The following is a 15,054-nucleotide window of genomic DNA, read 5'->3' on the forward strand; positions in this document are numbered from 1 at the left end:
TTAACCAATCGAATTCGAGTCTCACAAGATGACCAAAATTAAATGGTACCTAAATCAATTCTCCTCAATTATCATTTCTTGTATATATGGTTCAACCGCTCTAATTCGAGTATATCAAGTCCATGACCAAGTTTTGTAAACCGACATCAAGGGTACCAGAGTGTCATTGTTGGAGGAGTAGGACCAAGGAGGTTGGCTTGCCATGAGTGAAACCGTGGGCATGGTAAAAATACAATCCAACTAGAAAGGCCAATAGTTTTTTATCTTTCTTCAAGAAAACATAAATAAAATAAAATAAGGGTATATGTTGCTGACACGCATAAGGCTTCCAAAGCCTTATATTTGCCTTGATTTGGAAGCACGGTTGGGTACAAATTGCTGCTATTGAGGTGACTTGGATAAGCTTGATTAGGAGAGAGAAAAACCGCCACCACCAAGAAGCTCAACAAAGAGAGACACAGAGATTCATTCATGTAAGTGAATGAAAGACACAGATTCTTTCTTCTTTTTGGCTTAAATTCTTTTTGAATTCGTTCTGTTCTTTTTTCCTTGTAGTAGTATATGTTACTACTGTACATATTCTCGTGTGAATATTTGTTGATTGCTTTCTTCTTCTTCTTCATCTTCTTCTTCCTTTTTTTTTTGTACCTCTGATTGTGGAGAAAATATAATTTTATTTTTGGTGATGGCTTCGTGGGATTGATAAGTTACTACTAGTTTTCTTTTCTTTCATTTTTTTTTGTACCTAGGATTCTTTTGGTTTTTGTCTTCAGTCACCATCATGCATAGTTGCAAGTATGTAAAGAATTTGGCTTATTTGTTTATTTTGTACGTATACCTAATTTTCATGACGATTTTTTGTTTGTTGTGTAGATTTTTGGGTAGCTACTGAAGTTAGCTAGATATCATGGGGATCAGCTCCTGGAAAGAGAAGGTGCTACCAAAAATCAAGAAAGTTTTTGAGAAGAACGGCACTAAAAAGGCTGCTGCTGCTGAAGTTACCAAAGCTTTCGAGGAATCTAAGGTACGTTTTCAGTTTTTACCGCTTTCTAGTGTTGGTTGTACTTTTGTTTCTCAGTTTCCTTTCTCTGCCAGAGTCTGTTATCCTAGTAAGCTACTAAATTGTGCTTTTTGTCTCACGTATATATTAATTCAGGGGCAATACACTACTGAGTTTGAAGGGAAAAAAACTGAGCTCGAAGCTAAAGTTGTTGAGGTCTATGAAGCTTCACCATCTGAAGTCAAGGTCAGTGAAATTTCTGCCAAAATTTTATACAGATAATATTCCATCTATTTGTTTGATTAAAGCCCATCAAAAATCAATAACCAATAAATAAATACACAGGCTTTGATTAAAGAACCTAAGGAGGCTGGCCTGAAGAAGCACTCTGCTGCTGTTCAGAAGTTCTTGGATGAGCTTGTCAAGATTGGTATGCATGTTTTAATATTTTATATTAAAAAAAAAACAATTATTGTTATCTAATTTTTATCCAAGTTGAATTTTTTTTTTTTTTTTTTGGTGGGGTCAAAGAATTCCCTGGAGCAAAGACAGTTTCAGAGGGAGCAACAAAGGTCGGGCCATCATATTTATCAGGGCCAATAACCTTTTTGTTTGAGAAGGTATCCACATGTATCCCAGAGGAGGTGAAGAAAGAGGAGGAGGCACCAGCTGCGGCAGCAGAAACCACCGCAGAATCAAGTGAGGTTAAGGAGAAGGAGATAGTAGTTGAAGCTGAGAAGAAAGAGGAAGTGGTGACTGAGGCCGTAGTAGAGAAGGTTGAAGCACCAGCTGAGGCTCCTCCGGCCAAAGAAGCCAAGGTGGAAGAAGCAGCACCAGAACCAGCACCAGCACCTGCACCAGCAGCTGAGCCACCAAAGGCTTGATTGGAATTATATGATGATTGGTGATGGTGAATTCAAGTGGGGTAGTAGATGAATGAACTTAAAAAACTGAGAGAGAGTTTGGATTTTTAAGTTGGGGGTTTTTTTTTTTTTTTTTTTTTTAATTTATATGAACTGTGTAAAGAAGAAGACACAAAACTTTGATTTGTTATTCTTTATTTCTTCTTCCCCTGTCCTAGTCCTAGTCCTACCCTTTCTTTCTTCCCCTTTGTAATCTTAACCCAAAGCATTCTGTTCTTTTATGGGTTTTTCATCGTTGTATGACTCAGGGTTTTCATTTGCTGCATTGTTAGTTTTTACTGCTTCGCAATTATTTGCTAGTAGATGAAAAAAAATAAAATTCACCAGATTTTTTATGCAAAATGGTCATGTTTTGGAAGTAAACTGTTAGTCTACTGCATACTCCCTCCTCCCTCTCTGGCCTCTTCCCCACAACAATAATACTAATGAACAAAAACACATGGGAGCAGATAGCACAATGGCAGCAGTCCTAAGCAGTAAGCACACGATGGATATTCATATTTCAATCACATGATCTGGTTCTTGATTCAGAAGCCAGCCACATATGTTTACCCTACTTACTACAACGATAATATATAGCAGCGCAGTGTCAACATCCTGTTGTGATGGGGCATATAGCATATGGTGCAATTTTTTTTTAATCAAACGACAACAATTAGTCTAACTTACTCCTACTCGTAACGTATGATTAAATCACCGATTTGTAAAAGTATCTATATCAATTGTACTGGTGCATATAGTATATCATGATGAGATTAAAACCAACAATTGTGAAAACCCTAATTGCTTGGATGTTTGTATGAAAGAATGGATTGGTTTTCTTGCAAAATTATACAAATAAATTGGATGAATATTCATTGTCTAACCTGGTGGTGGATTATTATATTTGCCAATCTATCAACTATAGAAATTGTTTATAAATTTAGTTACTTTAAATGGTCAAAGAAAATATACAGATGAAGAGATAAAAGTTGTTAAAAGAGAGACAAAATAAATAAATAAAAGAATTTAACTTGATGAGAGGGAGTAATTAATTTTTGATCAATCAATGAACAAAAACATTTGAATACTAAAGGGACCAAAAATAAATAAGTATTAACCAATAAATTGGGTTTGTTTAACAAGTGACATTGGTCAACAAAAGCCTGAGGAAAATCGACGTTAAATTAAATGACAAAATATTGAAATGTAAATAAGGGCAATAAATATGATCATCTGCGTAGATCAAATATAATTCAAGTGTACCAATTAATATTCACAAGAAAATATTCAAAAATTCAAGTTTGAAAATTTATCAAACACAAATTACTGTTTAAATTTGGTTTAATTAGTTGGTGAACCAAATTCGAATGAACTCTTACTGAATCGAGCTCGGTTTGAGTATTGAGTAGTATGGTTCATATTTCAACCTATTTACTGAATCAAGCCTTATATTAACTCTTATATACATTAATGAATTGTTGATTATTATAAGTTTATAGCTTAGATACTACATTAAGTTATCATGAAAAACTACAAGAAATATTATTGGCACTTCACTTTTATAATCTATTAACATATAATCTATTAACTGAAAATCATATGATACAAATGAAAAGATTAAAAGAAAAGATTTTTTTTATAACTTTCGTGATTACATTTCACAATTACATTTTTTCTTTACATACATCAAATCATCACAATATATATATATATATTAATTATAAAAATTCCAGAAAATAACATTTGCCAAAACTAATTACTAGATATAAGAATAGGCAGGATATGCCAACCATATTCCCTAGACGTCTAATCATTTGAAAGCTTAAGAAGTATCTAATTCCACATTTTTTTTTTCTTAAAAGAAACGCACAAATATCAAATTGGAAAGGATTATGTCCCTCATAAATCCAGAAAGGATCCATTGTCCTTCTTGAAATGTAGAATCATAAATGCCAATGGACTGTGGTGGGGTTGCTTTGCATGAGAAGCACCCATTCAAACACCAAACGCGTTTTCTTGCAAGCAACACATGGAAGTGCTCATCAATTGAAGACCATACATACATAATAAATTACAGTACTTAGATTGTCAAGCTCAGTTTAAAGAAGAGCATGTTTTGTTGCAACAGGAGGCAGCAGTTGATCAGGATTAACCTTTACAAACTATGATTACAATTCATCTATATATCATCAGTACTAGTATTAATCATGTTGGTACTTGAGTTGAGATCATCATGATGATATGAACCAGGCTAATTTTCTTGAAAAGACCTAAAATTTTCTGATTCATCCTTTTAATTCCCTAGTCATATCTAATATATTAGTCACGATAGCTCTCACCTCATAGATGTCCAAAATTCCTGTATGTATACACGCAGCTCATTAAGATCATTGTCGCCAACACATGTTTGGCTCAACTTAGTTGGCAAGGAAGGCCATTCATTCTGTGTATATGTCGCGTCTGTGTTTCCGCTGTCGATGCAACGGTTGTATTGACGGACGATTTGCAAAAATCTTTGTAAGGAATCTATGGTTCTCGAAATATGTCTTAATTCGTAGTAGTGACCGAAGTCGAACTCACCCAAACTTTTTACTACAAAAAAAATAAATAAAGAAAATTCAGACCATTGGCCTTATTTTGTTTCTTATTTGTATTTTTTTTAAGGTTCAAGAAAGGTACGTTTCATTCTCAAATCGGTTAGAAACCTCGACCACACAATTCACATATAGTTTCTCTCTAATGCTGTTTAAACCAAAATTTCAGAATACAGCAAAAAGGATGTACAACTGATCTCTATTCATCATTACTCATTCATGATGCCACCATGGTTAGGAAATTTAGCAGGAGATTATAAGGGCTTCCCTTGCCATTAGTCAAACCCCACTTGCAGTCCTTGACAATCCATCTTAATTCAATCTTTCTAAAATGCTTTTTACAAACTTAATCCCTTATATATTAGGCATATGATCATACTTTTTTAGGACATGTACGAAGATAGAAGTAAGACCAACACTTGCACAAGGGACAATCTAAAAGCTGAAATGTGAGAGGCAAAACTTGAAAGTATGCAAAGCTTAAGGGACTAATAAGAAGACTGAATATGTTCAGAAAACTGGCAATCTCCTCATGCCAATTAACTTCACGAAGAACAGTGAAATCCTTGAGTTAGTAAGAATTTGGAATCACTTCAACAAAACAATTAACTCTTGCAAGAGAACTTTATTTGACTTCAGAAAATGTTAAGAGTCTAATATCTCAAGCTTAGAAATAATTCTCAAAGGAGAAAAGAAGACGAGTGAGGGGCTACAGCAGGTGGTTACAATTATTTCCTTTTTGTCCTTTTTCTGCTGATTTCAGACATTGAAGTTAATTCAACAGGATCACAAGGTAGCCCGTCAAAGAGAGAAGGAATTCAACAAAGACTACAAGCCAGACTTCTCATCCATTCAACATTTCTGAGCTGTAGTACATTCCAAATAAATTCAAACAACAAAAATCAACAAAGAACATTCATAGTGCTGTATGTCTCAACCATGCCCATCAATCATCAAGAACGCCAAAATACACAATAATGTTACTTGTAGTTTCTAATACCATCCAACTTCCAAATACACGAATTATACATGGAAAGAACATTACAACTATGCAGAGCCCATGCCAAATATCTGATGATCTATGATCTTCTACCCTGTAATTCATCTAAGTTCCTGAAGTTAAACTGGAATTCAGGAAATCTTGGGCTTTATCTTTGTTCTACAACACATGAACTATTTAAGGGTCAAGTGAACAACCAGTAGAGAACTCCTAGTACACATTCAGAAAACAATGCTGTCATATGAAGCTATTCCGACTAGTTACACTAAATTTATCTCTTTACAAGGTCTATGAGTATGCAGAAGGCTCATCTTTCAACAGGCTTTTATGATTCTCTCAATGCACCATTGCACTCAAATTAGCACCTTAAATTATTAATATCCTAAAACCAAAACCAAAAGATTTACCTCAGCCAGTCAGCATAAAAAAGTGCTTAGTTACAAGTCAAGAAGCAAACCATTTAACAAAGTAGCTGACATCTTTTATTAACAAGTACTTTTTATTAACAAGTAGGTGTAGAAGATGAGTAGATTTTGCCACTCAATTAAACCAAAATACTTAATCAGTGACATTCAAAGCACTTAAAAAAGTAAACAGGCAGCCTCAAAATGATTAAGCATCCTGTAGCTTATATTGAAATTTCCAACAGTTTTACACTGGCCTCAAGAGGACCCTCAGCTTGATCATTTGGATATGACTTTCAAAGCAAGGAATAAAGAAACCAGAATTAGATGATGTGGATAATAACTTTCCAACTTCAAGGTTTACTATTAGTTGTTTGTGCTATTTCTACTTTTCCAGAGTGATACTTGAGAAAATTGAGAAATAAATGATCCAATAGCAGTACCATGATTCAACACCTTCGCTTCGTTTGCCTCCAATTTGCTATTTGGATCTCGCCAAAATTTAATAACATGGAGACTCTCTTCTTCTGTTGATCTCTGCAACACGATACGAGCAGCATAACCTTTCTTTTTCATCTGAAGGCATATATCAGAAGGGTCATTCGCAGTGAGGGTAACCATATATAACCAACCCTTATCAGACAAAAGCCTGTCTGCAATGGGCAATATCTTATCAATAACACTCCGTCCATTTTCTCCTCCAGCCCATGCAGAAGTAATCCCATCACAACCCACTTCTTCTTCAGGTGTTGGCACATAAGGTGGGTTAACGACCATAACATCTACCAATCCCATCAATCGCCCCTCCAGACCTGCTGCAACATCGGTATTTACCAACTCAGCATGAACTCCATGTGCTTTCAATGTATCACTTGTCACATCCAAAGCATGAGGGTTAATGTCTGTTGCAATAAAGTAGGATCCACAGACATCACCCCCAAGCAAAAGAGCAAGGGAAGTAATCACATATCCACTACCACAACCGATTTCCAAGCAAAAAATTGGACGATGCTCAAGCAAGTTTGTTCGATCAGCTAGAAGTGCATCAACTAGTGCAAATGAGTCATCACAGGGATCATAGACTTCAGGATGTGAATTTACAAGACGTATTTGAGCAATTCTATAGGACATCATTCATCAATTCTGCAAAAATATATCAAATTTGTTTGGACTTCACAATAGAGTGGCTACCTTAACACAAAACCTGCGAACAAGTCAGGAATTTGGTACAGGAATAGGAGCAATAGAAAAAAGGAACGCATGATAAAAAAAGGAAAAGAAAAAGAAAAAGGAATAACAGCAAATACAATAAACTTCAGTTACAGAATCACATAGAAAAACAATTTATCTGACATAACAGCTTCAAAAAAATGAATGAATAAATAAAAGAAGAAGAAGAAGGGAACGACTCCAAATATAATAAACTTAAGTAACAGAATCACATAAAAATTCAATTTATCTGAAGGCAACTAAGACTTCCATTTCCATAATATTTTTTGTCACTCTAAACTTTTTGCAGTTAAGAAACAACAATTCAAGAAAAAATCATCATAATTCAAGAAAAAATCATCATACATAGATATGTATTGAAGCAATTACCTGACACCATTGTTATTACTTATTTGAAAAATTGACTATTGTAAACAACTATATTAAGCATACATATTCGTCTCTGTCTTGGGTGCTAATTCTAAAACCAAGCTATTCTTGAACAGCTCTGTAATTAGGCTGAAGAAAATCAAACAAAGCTGGTTTATATAACCAGCTGAGGTGGAGTTGGACATAGAAAGTTATTAATCTACTAAATGAAGCAGGAAAACCCTAGGTTCTTCCCCTTGCCATCCTCTCCAGTTGCTCCTAGCCACTATCGCCTCTTCAATCTACCATCTAGTTACAATTGCCTCTTTTGACTCGTCAGCCTCTCTTGGGGTTGCCTCTACTCTCTGTTTCACTGCTGTAATCAAGGTATTACCAATTTTTGTCTCCAGCTGAGCTGAATTTATTACTTACTTCTGCTTTTTGACTACAAGCCACTAGCAACGATTATTAAAGATCCGACATAAGAAAAAGTTATGCATAGCAGAGATGATAATGCCACAGCAGAGATTTTAATGTCCCAGCATATTTTGTCCAAATGACATATTTGTCCTCAGTAGTCAACGGGCATAATTTAGCAAGTTACATATAGGACCCACCAGAGATTTGGTTCTATTAGTCCTCTGGACTCTGACTATGCCTCTCTCCGTCCCAGGATCCCATCCGAAAGTCCACCAAATAACAAAAGGCACATGAAAAAGCAGTTGGAGCTTAAATCCGGTGCCGTTGATTTGGGCTGAAGAGCTTGCGAAGATGTTCAAATACTTTTACAAGATTCTGCATTTTTGAACACACAAGTTTTTTTTTTTTTTTGGTTTTTTTGTTTTTTTGTTGACGAGGGTTGGGATTTAAGAAGTGGGGAGGGGCAGGGAATTTGAACTCAAGACCTCTAATCCTTAAGGCCTCAACCTTAGCCACTAGAGAAGACTCAGTCTGGATGTCAACAAAGTAAAAATCGACTTAACCTGATTTTATTTTCTGTCCTTCTATTTTGTTTCATCATTTCTGTTCGGATTCTTGAGCTATTGCCTATTAGTCAAGGTTTAGAATTATACTTAAGTCTTTATGTTTAACTTTTAAATTATCTGAGGAAAAGAGAAAAAGCATTGACGTGTACTTGAATTCAGGCAGCCTCGGTATGCCACCAAGCAAACTTCGGCCTCTGTTACTTTTGATTGTCCGATCATGGCCTGACCATCAATATTTTTTTTTTCACAGAGGCAGATAATAGGGCATAGTTTTTGAAGAAATCTTTTACTGTGAAGGTGGATTCACTTACAATACATGAACTAAAGCTGTGAATGAGATATTGTAAGAAGATGTGCCTTTTGTGCTGGTGGTGATAGCATGATAATAAATCCTCACTACCATCTTTTTTGGGTGCCAAGAGAAATTAAGGGAAAACGGCAAATGAAGTTGAGGCCTCCAATCTCTGTTCCAACTTCCAGTCGCCAATCTTGTTCAGAGTCGAAGTTGAGTACAGGAGATATTAAGATTTGAGGGATGACTCAGAGGTGTTAAACATGTGTGGGTCCCATGCAAAACTTGTTAAATTCTGATATTGACACTCAAGGGCAAATTTGGTACTTAAACAAAATGTGCTGTGGCATTAAAATTAGAGCAGTGGCAATATCAGCTGTCATCCTGTATGCCTATGCAAAATTGTGATAATTGATAATATGCAGAAAACTACATGGTCTGCTTCAGTGGTAAAGCTATTTATACTCAGAAGTCAAATCCCATGGACATGCCAGATCTGACTAATCATCACATCAGCTAAGAGTAAAACAAAGCTGACAGCTTCTTTCATCACCAGATTCTCATAGAAGATATAATTTTCATAAGAAAATGAGGGATAAGGAACAGTCATCTTTATACTTGTGAATTTGGTTTTAGAACTTTCAAGGAAGATTGAAGTTTTGACTTTGACATTGTTCGATATTTATCTGACTCTCATATACTGCATCCTACAAGCAAACAATTTCTTAATAAATAACTATTCCTGAAGAATTTCTGCTTGACGTCATCTTACAGTTTTCTTAGTGTGTCTAAATTTGATTATCTAATTTGAACTTGATTTATCACTAAATCATTTAATGTGTTTGAACAATTAGACAAAAAAAGCTTGATAAATGACATATTTAGTTTCTATGTACATTGCTGATTCTTATAAAGGTATGTTTCTTCCATATATTCTTCCCAAAAAGTAACAGGGAAGACGTTGCATCAATGAGTTGGACCTTGAATTTTTCAAAATCGTCCCTTGAAACCAGATTGGGCAATGAACGAGTAAAATGGAAAAAAACTCCCTTTGGATACGATTTAGTTATTCAATTCAAGATTTATGAGGTGAGAATGGAAGAAGACAACAACATGCTTCATGTGGTAACATTTTTTTCTTTCCATTTGGCAGTTAAGGCAAGACAAATCCTCCGCTTTAGTGTAAAATATTCTGAAAGAATGTCAAATGACTTGTAGTGATTCGAAGCTTCTAATGGTTAAAAAATAAGTACTTGCGATACATTTTTAACTCGTATTACTAATTTGCTGTTTTTCTGCCAAAAGAAACGGGTGGTGATTCCACATGTTGATAATTACTAAATTGTAACAAACTTGAGTTCTAGGCTACCATCAAACTCAAGCTTGGCAAGAAGTTTTGATGATCCCAGCTGAGTTTGAGCTCCAATGACAGAAATCTTACTGCAAAGCAGGACTACCTAAATGAACCTTGAACTGTAGGCAAGTCAAGCTGGAACTTGACCCGGACATCATACAAGCTAAGCTTGATAGCAGAGTTCAGCATGGCTAACATGCAGCTCAATGAGTGCCGTTATATTGCAAGAGACTTTGACTATAAAAACCGACAATTTGAGGCTCATAAGCTTTGCAAGTTACTTATTAAGGAGCTCCAACTTGATCGAAGAACTGATCAGTAGCTCAAGCACAACTATAAGTTCACGTAAGCCTAATTAACCAGCCTGAGTAGCTGAAGCAACTCAACTCGTTCACCCTAATTTCTATTGAATGTTTCTTATATAAAAAATAACGAGAGAAAATATGGTATGCACATGTGATGCAACATAAGCTGATGATGTGACACTCAACTTTGCATGTAAGTAGGACTGCTATTGAATTGGGCCCCATCCATGTTTCATATCTCTTAATTAAGTTATACAATTTCAACTTTAAGGGAGTTCATAAAAGGCTTATGAGTTCAAATAAACACAGCCCATTCTATATTACATTATAAAACAAGCAAAGTTGTATGCCACATCATAAGCTAATGTCACTCCTAATATGCATATACTAAATTTTTTTCCTAGTGCCAAGGTATTGGGTATTAGGCCACATTGACACTAAAATATGGTACAACACTACCAATCACTCGTCACCAAGTAAGTAACGTGGGTCCTCCTTATCTAGTATCTAGTACCCACCAGACAAGGAGGACCACCTTACTTATTTGATATAGAGTGATCAATACTAGAGTACCAAATGGTACGACCGTGTGGCATACCTTAAGTGTTTGATACCTTTCCACCCAATGAAGATGCTAGAGGAGATGTCTTGTAGCAGTCTTTGCCCTACCTTCCAGCATGTGAATCACGTGGTATAAACAGGTCAAACTATATGGTTAGTGGAGTCAGTAAGATGGAGAACGGTACATGCAAGTCCACCAATTAAATGAGTTACAGATTTGCACTAATGTAACTCCACGAAAATGAAGGTTCACGTGATGCTAATTCTCAAATGGTAAAGAACAATTATATCTTCACATCGAACGGTTCTAACATCTTTCGAAGATTTTCACATCGATAAAAGACCATACCGCAGAACCATGCACAATCATAAGGAAATAACTATGTGATATACTCACAGAAGTAACCTCAATATTCAGGTCAATCTCCCACAACGTGCACATAGTAGTAGTGGTTTCAGGAAAAAAGCACAGCCATGAACCTGATTTTCAGCTAAATCACTGAATTGCAGAGAAAACCCAGATATGATTTCATAAGATTACACAAAAAGAGGGTTTACTACATATTCTTGTACATAAATTGGGAATGCAGAATATGGAAATAGAACAAAAACACAGTATTCATATATTGCTCGAAAGTCTAACTAGAAACCTAATTGCATAAACTAGCAATTCAAGCCCAAAGGACTAAAGACCGACTTGAGTCAATAATGAGAAGGAGAAAAAAATCACTTGAAGTTCAGAAAATGGTCACAAGAAATGTTCGAAAGAAGTGCCATCCCTGTAGACTACACCATAAAAGAGATCTCTAACTTCAGGACATAACTTTCAATCATTTTCAATCATTTACAAGCAACTTTCAATCTAGTACCAACCAAAGGAGTCTCTGAGGCCATCCCACAATATTAGATATGGTAGTCATTCATTGAAATTCAACATCAGCACTTTACATAGCCCTGCATGTCTATCTGCTTATGCTCCTAAAGAGTGTTAGAATGACAGCCACTATATCTTTCTAAACCTCATGTTAATAATCTATAGAATGAGCATTTCACTAGGGCTCACAAATGATGAACAAAATATAGCTACCTCACCCTTGGCTGCATTACTAACAACAAGTATATTGGACAACAATAACAGCATATAATCTACCTACTACGACAATCTTTTATCAGCAGAAAGTGTAACACTAGTACTACAAAACTCAAGGCAATACGTTGATAGTCAATATTGTGACCCTTGAGGAAGATATCAACTTGTGTAAGGAAAATGAGAAGAGATATATAGATGTGATGTCCCTTTTAATCGTTTTTAAGGCAAGAATGAACGAATGACAAACTCAGAATCGAAATACATTGGTGCAAGGAGAAGAAGTCAATTTTACCTGTAGATTGGCGAGTTTGCTCGTTCTATCGGCCTTGGGTTCCAGTCAAACGGAGAAGGAGAGGGGCTCGGCGGCTCAGCGGCGGAGGAGACTGAAAATGGGTGGAGCCAGGGAGGGAAGTGGTTGGCCGAGTTGGTCAGCAAGCAGCGGCGATGGGGTTGGAGTGGGTGACTTCGTTCAGTTCGCTTAAAATGGGGTTAATTACATTTATCCTCCCTGAGGTTTGACCAAATAACGAATCAGGCCCTCAAGTTTGGCCGAACTAAAAAAGATCCATCAGGCTCAAAATTTCATAACAAAATTATCTAGATAAATGTAATTGGATTGATTCATACATAAGCTCCTATGTTGGGAAAGTTATTTAAACATATTTTTGCTGAATCTAGATATGGTTTTGAAGAAAAGAAAAAGAGACAGCCCGTCTATGGAAGATGATGACCAACACTTTCCTTTCCTATTTTTGGTATAACAAATCAACGCTTTTTACTCTTTCTTTTTTAATTTTTTGTATCATTTTCCTTACACCCATTTTTTTTATAGTACTTGGTCTTGTTATTCTTTTTATCTCTTTCTTCAATGTTTTTTCATGTGTTTCACCATTTTTTTCTTTTTTTATCATCTTTCTGCTCCAATTTTCTGTGTCTTTGTCTTATGTTGGATAGTTTCTCACTGTTTCTCACTTTTTATTTGGTGATATGATGCATATGTAGTAAAAGAATAATTTAGAAATATGTAGAGAAAATATTCCAAAATTTTTGTGAAAACTCACAATTCAAATAAATACTTTTCTTTTTTTTTTCTGGCTAAAATATTCTTTTTATTGAATTTTAAATTTTATTATTTTAAATCTTTAGAACTAGGGCTCTTTCATCATTTCACAACATCTATTAACGGAGTCAAGGATCCATTACTAACAACGGCGTAAGAGTTTTTTAATCAAACTACAAGATTTATTTCATAATATGAACAAACCTTAGGGGAGGTTTAATTTGGTAGGTAAATATTGTAGGGAGGTAAAGGCTATTTGATTCCAAGGCAAGTTACGTATAAGCTACCAAGCCATGTTATTTGGAAGGTATACATTGTAGGAGGGAGGATTTTATATACAATTATACATAGCCTATTAAATGATAATGGCTGTAGAAGGACTCAAAATCCCACCACAACAAGCCTTACAAAAATGAGCAAATCCTTCTGGCTGAGTTTGGCTTCAATAAAACTTCAAGTATTTTTTTTTTCCCTACAAAATAGAGGATACATACATTATAAAATTCAAGTATTTTTTTTTCCTACAAAATAGAAGCCCGGTAACTATGTATGCAAGTACACATGTTCGTCTCTCAAAATCACATAAACAGCCAAAAGACTGTTTGCCATTTGTATATGATTTGTCCGCTACTAAGTTCAAAGCCCAAATTCCATATCCAATTCTAATGCTTTTTCTCAATGAAATAAAACATCAGTGATCAATACATGTAAAAAAATAATCATCCATGCCGAAGGAGCAATGAACCTTGGACTCATATTAAAGACTCCTTTACATAATAGCAGAACTAGGAAATGAAAGTGCATCACTATCCTTTGAGAAAAAAAAAAAGAACAGAAAAAGAGAATATTTTTAGAAAGCAAATTCTGTAACCTGACAAAGATTTGGATAGTAAGCTAGTAAAATAAGAAGATATGTTTAACAAACCCACCAAAAGGAAAGCTTTCGTGGTTTTTTCCCATTCTAGCATATTAAAATTACACTATGCTGTTAAGCTTTAGCTACACTGGCAACACCAGGATCGCCACAGCACTAAAGTGAGAAAATTTTGAACCCCAGATTCTGAAATATGGTCCACAGATCAATCTTCACCAAATCTTCTTAGAACATAAAAAAGCTAATCAATTTCTAAAGCTCAATAGTTAAATTAACACAACCCTGAGAGAAAAATCCCAACTTTAGCAGAGAAATACAACAGCATTACATGAAATGAATCCCCAGTAATCTAAGACGTACAAAATGGTTAATCCTCTCTTAATTAACCCCTAATGCCTCAGGTGGCCAAAATCTTTTGTGGCATTACGCGAATCACAACTATTACAGGAAACAAGAAAAGGAAATTAAAAAAAAAAAAACCCAACTTACCAAAAGATTAAAAGGGCCAGTATCACAGGCAAATGACAATTATAAATTAATTAAAAAAAAACTCAAAAAGAGAGAGAGAGAGAGAGAGAGAGATCAAATAAAAAGCCAGAGGAGTATAGCACCTTTGATTTTGAGGGAAATGGGGGAGCTCGGAAAATGTTTAGAGAGACGAGAGATGAGGAGGGTGGTGGTGGACGATGATGACGTTGGTTCAACACGCGTTGTCTGAAGAAAGGTTTTAAGGTGAAAAGGAATTAAGGGAGAGGCCCAACCAACGCAGGGTTCGTTGGTGGCATTACTTCTCCACTTCACTCTGTTCTGTGTATCGGATAATTTTTACGCTACTATATAATTGCTTTGATTAAAATAATGGTACGAAGGCTATTTCTTTTTGACCCCTAGAAGTTTGCTAATTTCTAAAAACTGTGTACTATTTCACTGTAATAATTTATTAAGCACATACAAATTATTGTGCTTGTGATACTTAACACGTTAAACTCCAATTCATAAGTTTTCCTCCCTCCATATCTAATTGATAGACCGTATTGCAAACTAATTCTCT

The 15,054-nt window shown here is 35.3% G+C and overlaps 1 protein-coding gene and 1 pseudogene across 2 annotated transcripts; one reads left to right on the forward strand and one right to left on the reverse strand.

The window, feature by feature from the left end:
• Positions 1 to 319: 319 nt before the first annotated feature.
• On the forward strand, positions 320 to 2,188 carry LOC113708805 (plasma membrane-associated cation-binding protein 1-like). Of its 2 annotated transcripts, none has more exons than XM_027231405.2 (5): positions 320 to 473; positions 874 to 1,024; positions 1,157 to 1,246; positions 1,346 to 1,430; positions 1,532 to 2,188. In XM_027231405.2, the coding sequence occupies exons 2-5, from the start codon at positions 908 to 910 to the stop codon at positions 1,882 to 1,884; spliced, it is 645 nt and encodes a 214-aa protein (XP_027087206.1). In that variant the 5' UTR covers positions 320 to 473; positions 874 to 907; the 3' UTR covers positions 1,885 to 2,188. The 2 variants fall into 2 exon arrangements, with proteins under 2 accessions (XP_027087206.1, XP_027087207.1); XM_027231406.2 differs by lacking the exon at positions 320 to 473 and adding an exon at positions 489 to 706.
• A 3,920-nt stretch (positions 2,189 to 6,108) lies between these two features.
• On the reverse strand, positions 6,109 to 14,827 carry LOC113708825 (uncharacterized; annotated as a pseudogene).
• Positions 14,828 to 15,054: the final 227 nt, after the last annotated feature.

Source organism: Coffea arabica, chromosome 9c, assembly GCF_036785885.1.
Source record: "Coffea arabica cultivar ET-39 chromosome 9c, Coffea Arabica ET-39 HiFi, whole genome shotgun sequence".
Lineage (NCBI taxonomy): Eukaryota > Viridiplantae > Streptophyta > Magnoliopsida > Gentianales > Rubiaceae > Coffea > Coffea arabica.

Excerpts from the sequence above, each read along its gene's own strand:
- LOC113708805 (XM_027231405.2), top strand. The coding sequence starts at position 908 with ATGGGGATCAGCTCCTGGAAAGAGAAGGTGCTACCAAAAATCAAGAAA. Across the intron at positions 1,025-1,156 it reads AAGCTTTCGAGGAATCTAAG|GGGCAATACACTACTGAGTT; the intron begins GTACGTTTTCAG and ends ATATTAATTCAG. Across the intron at positions 1,247-1,345 it reads CTTCACCATCTGAAGTCAAG|GCTTTGATTAAAGAACCTAA; the intron begins GTCAGTGAAATT and ends ATAAATACACAG.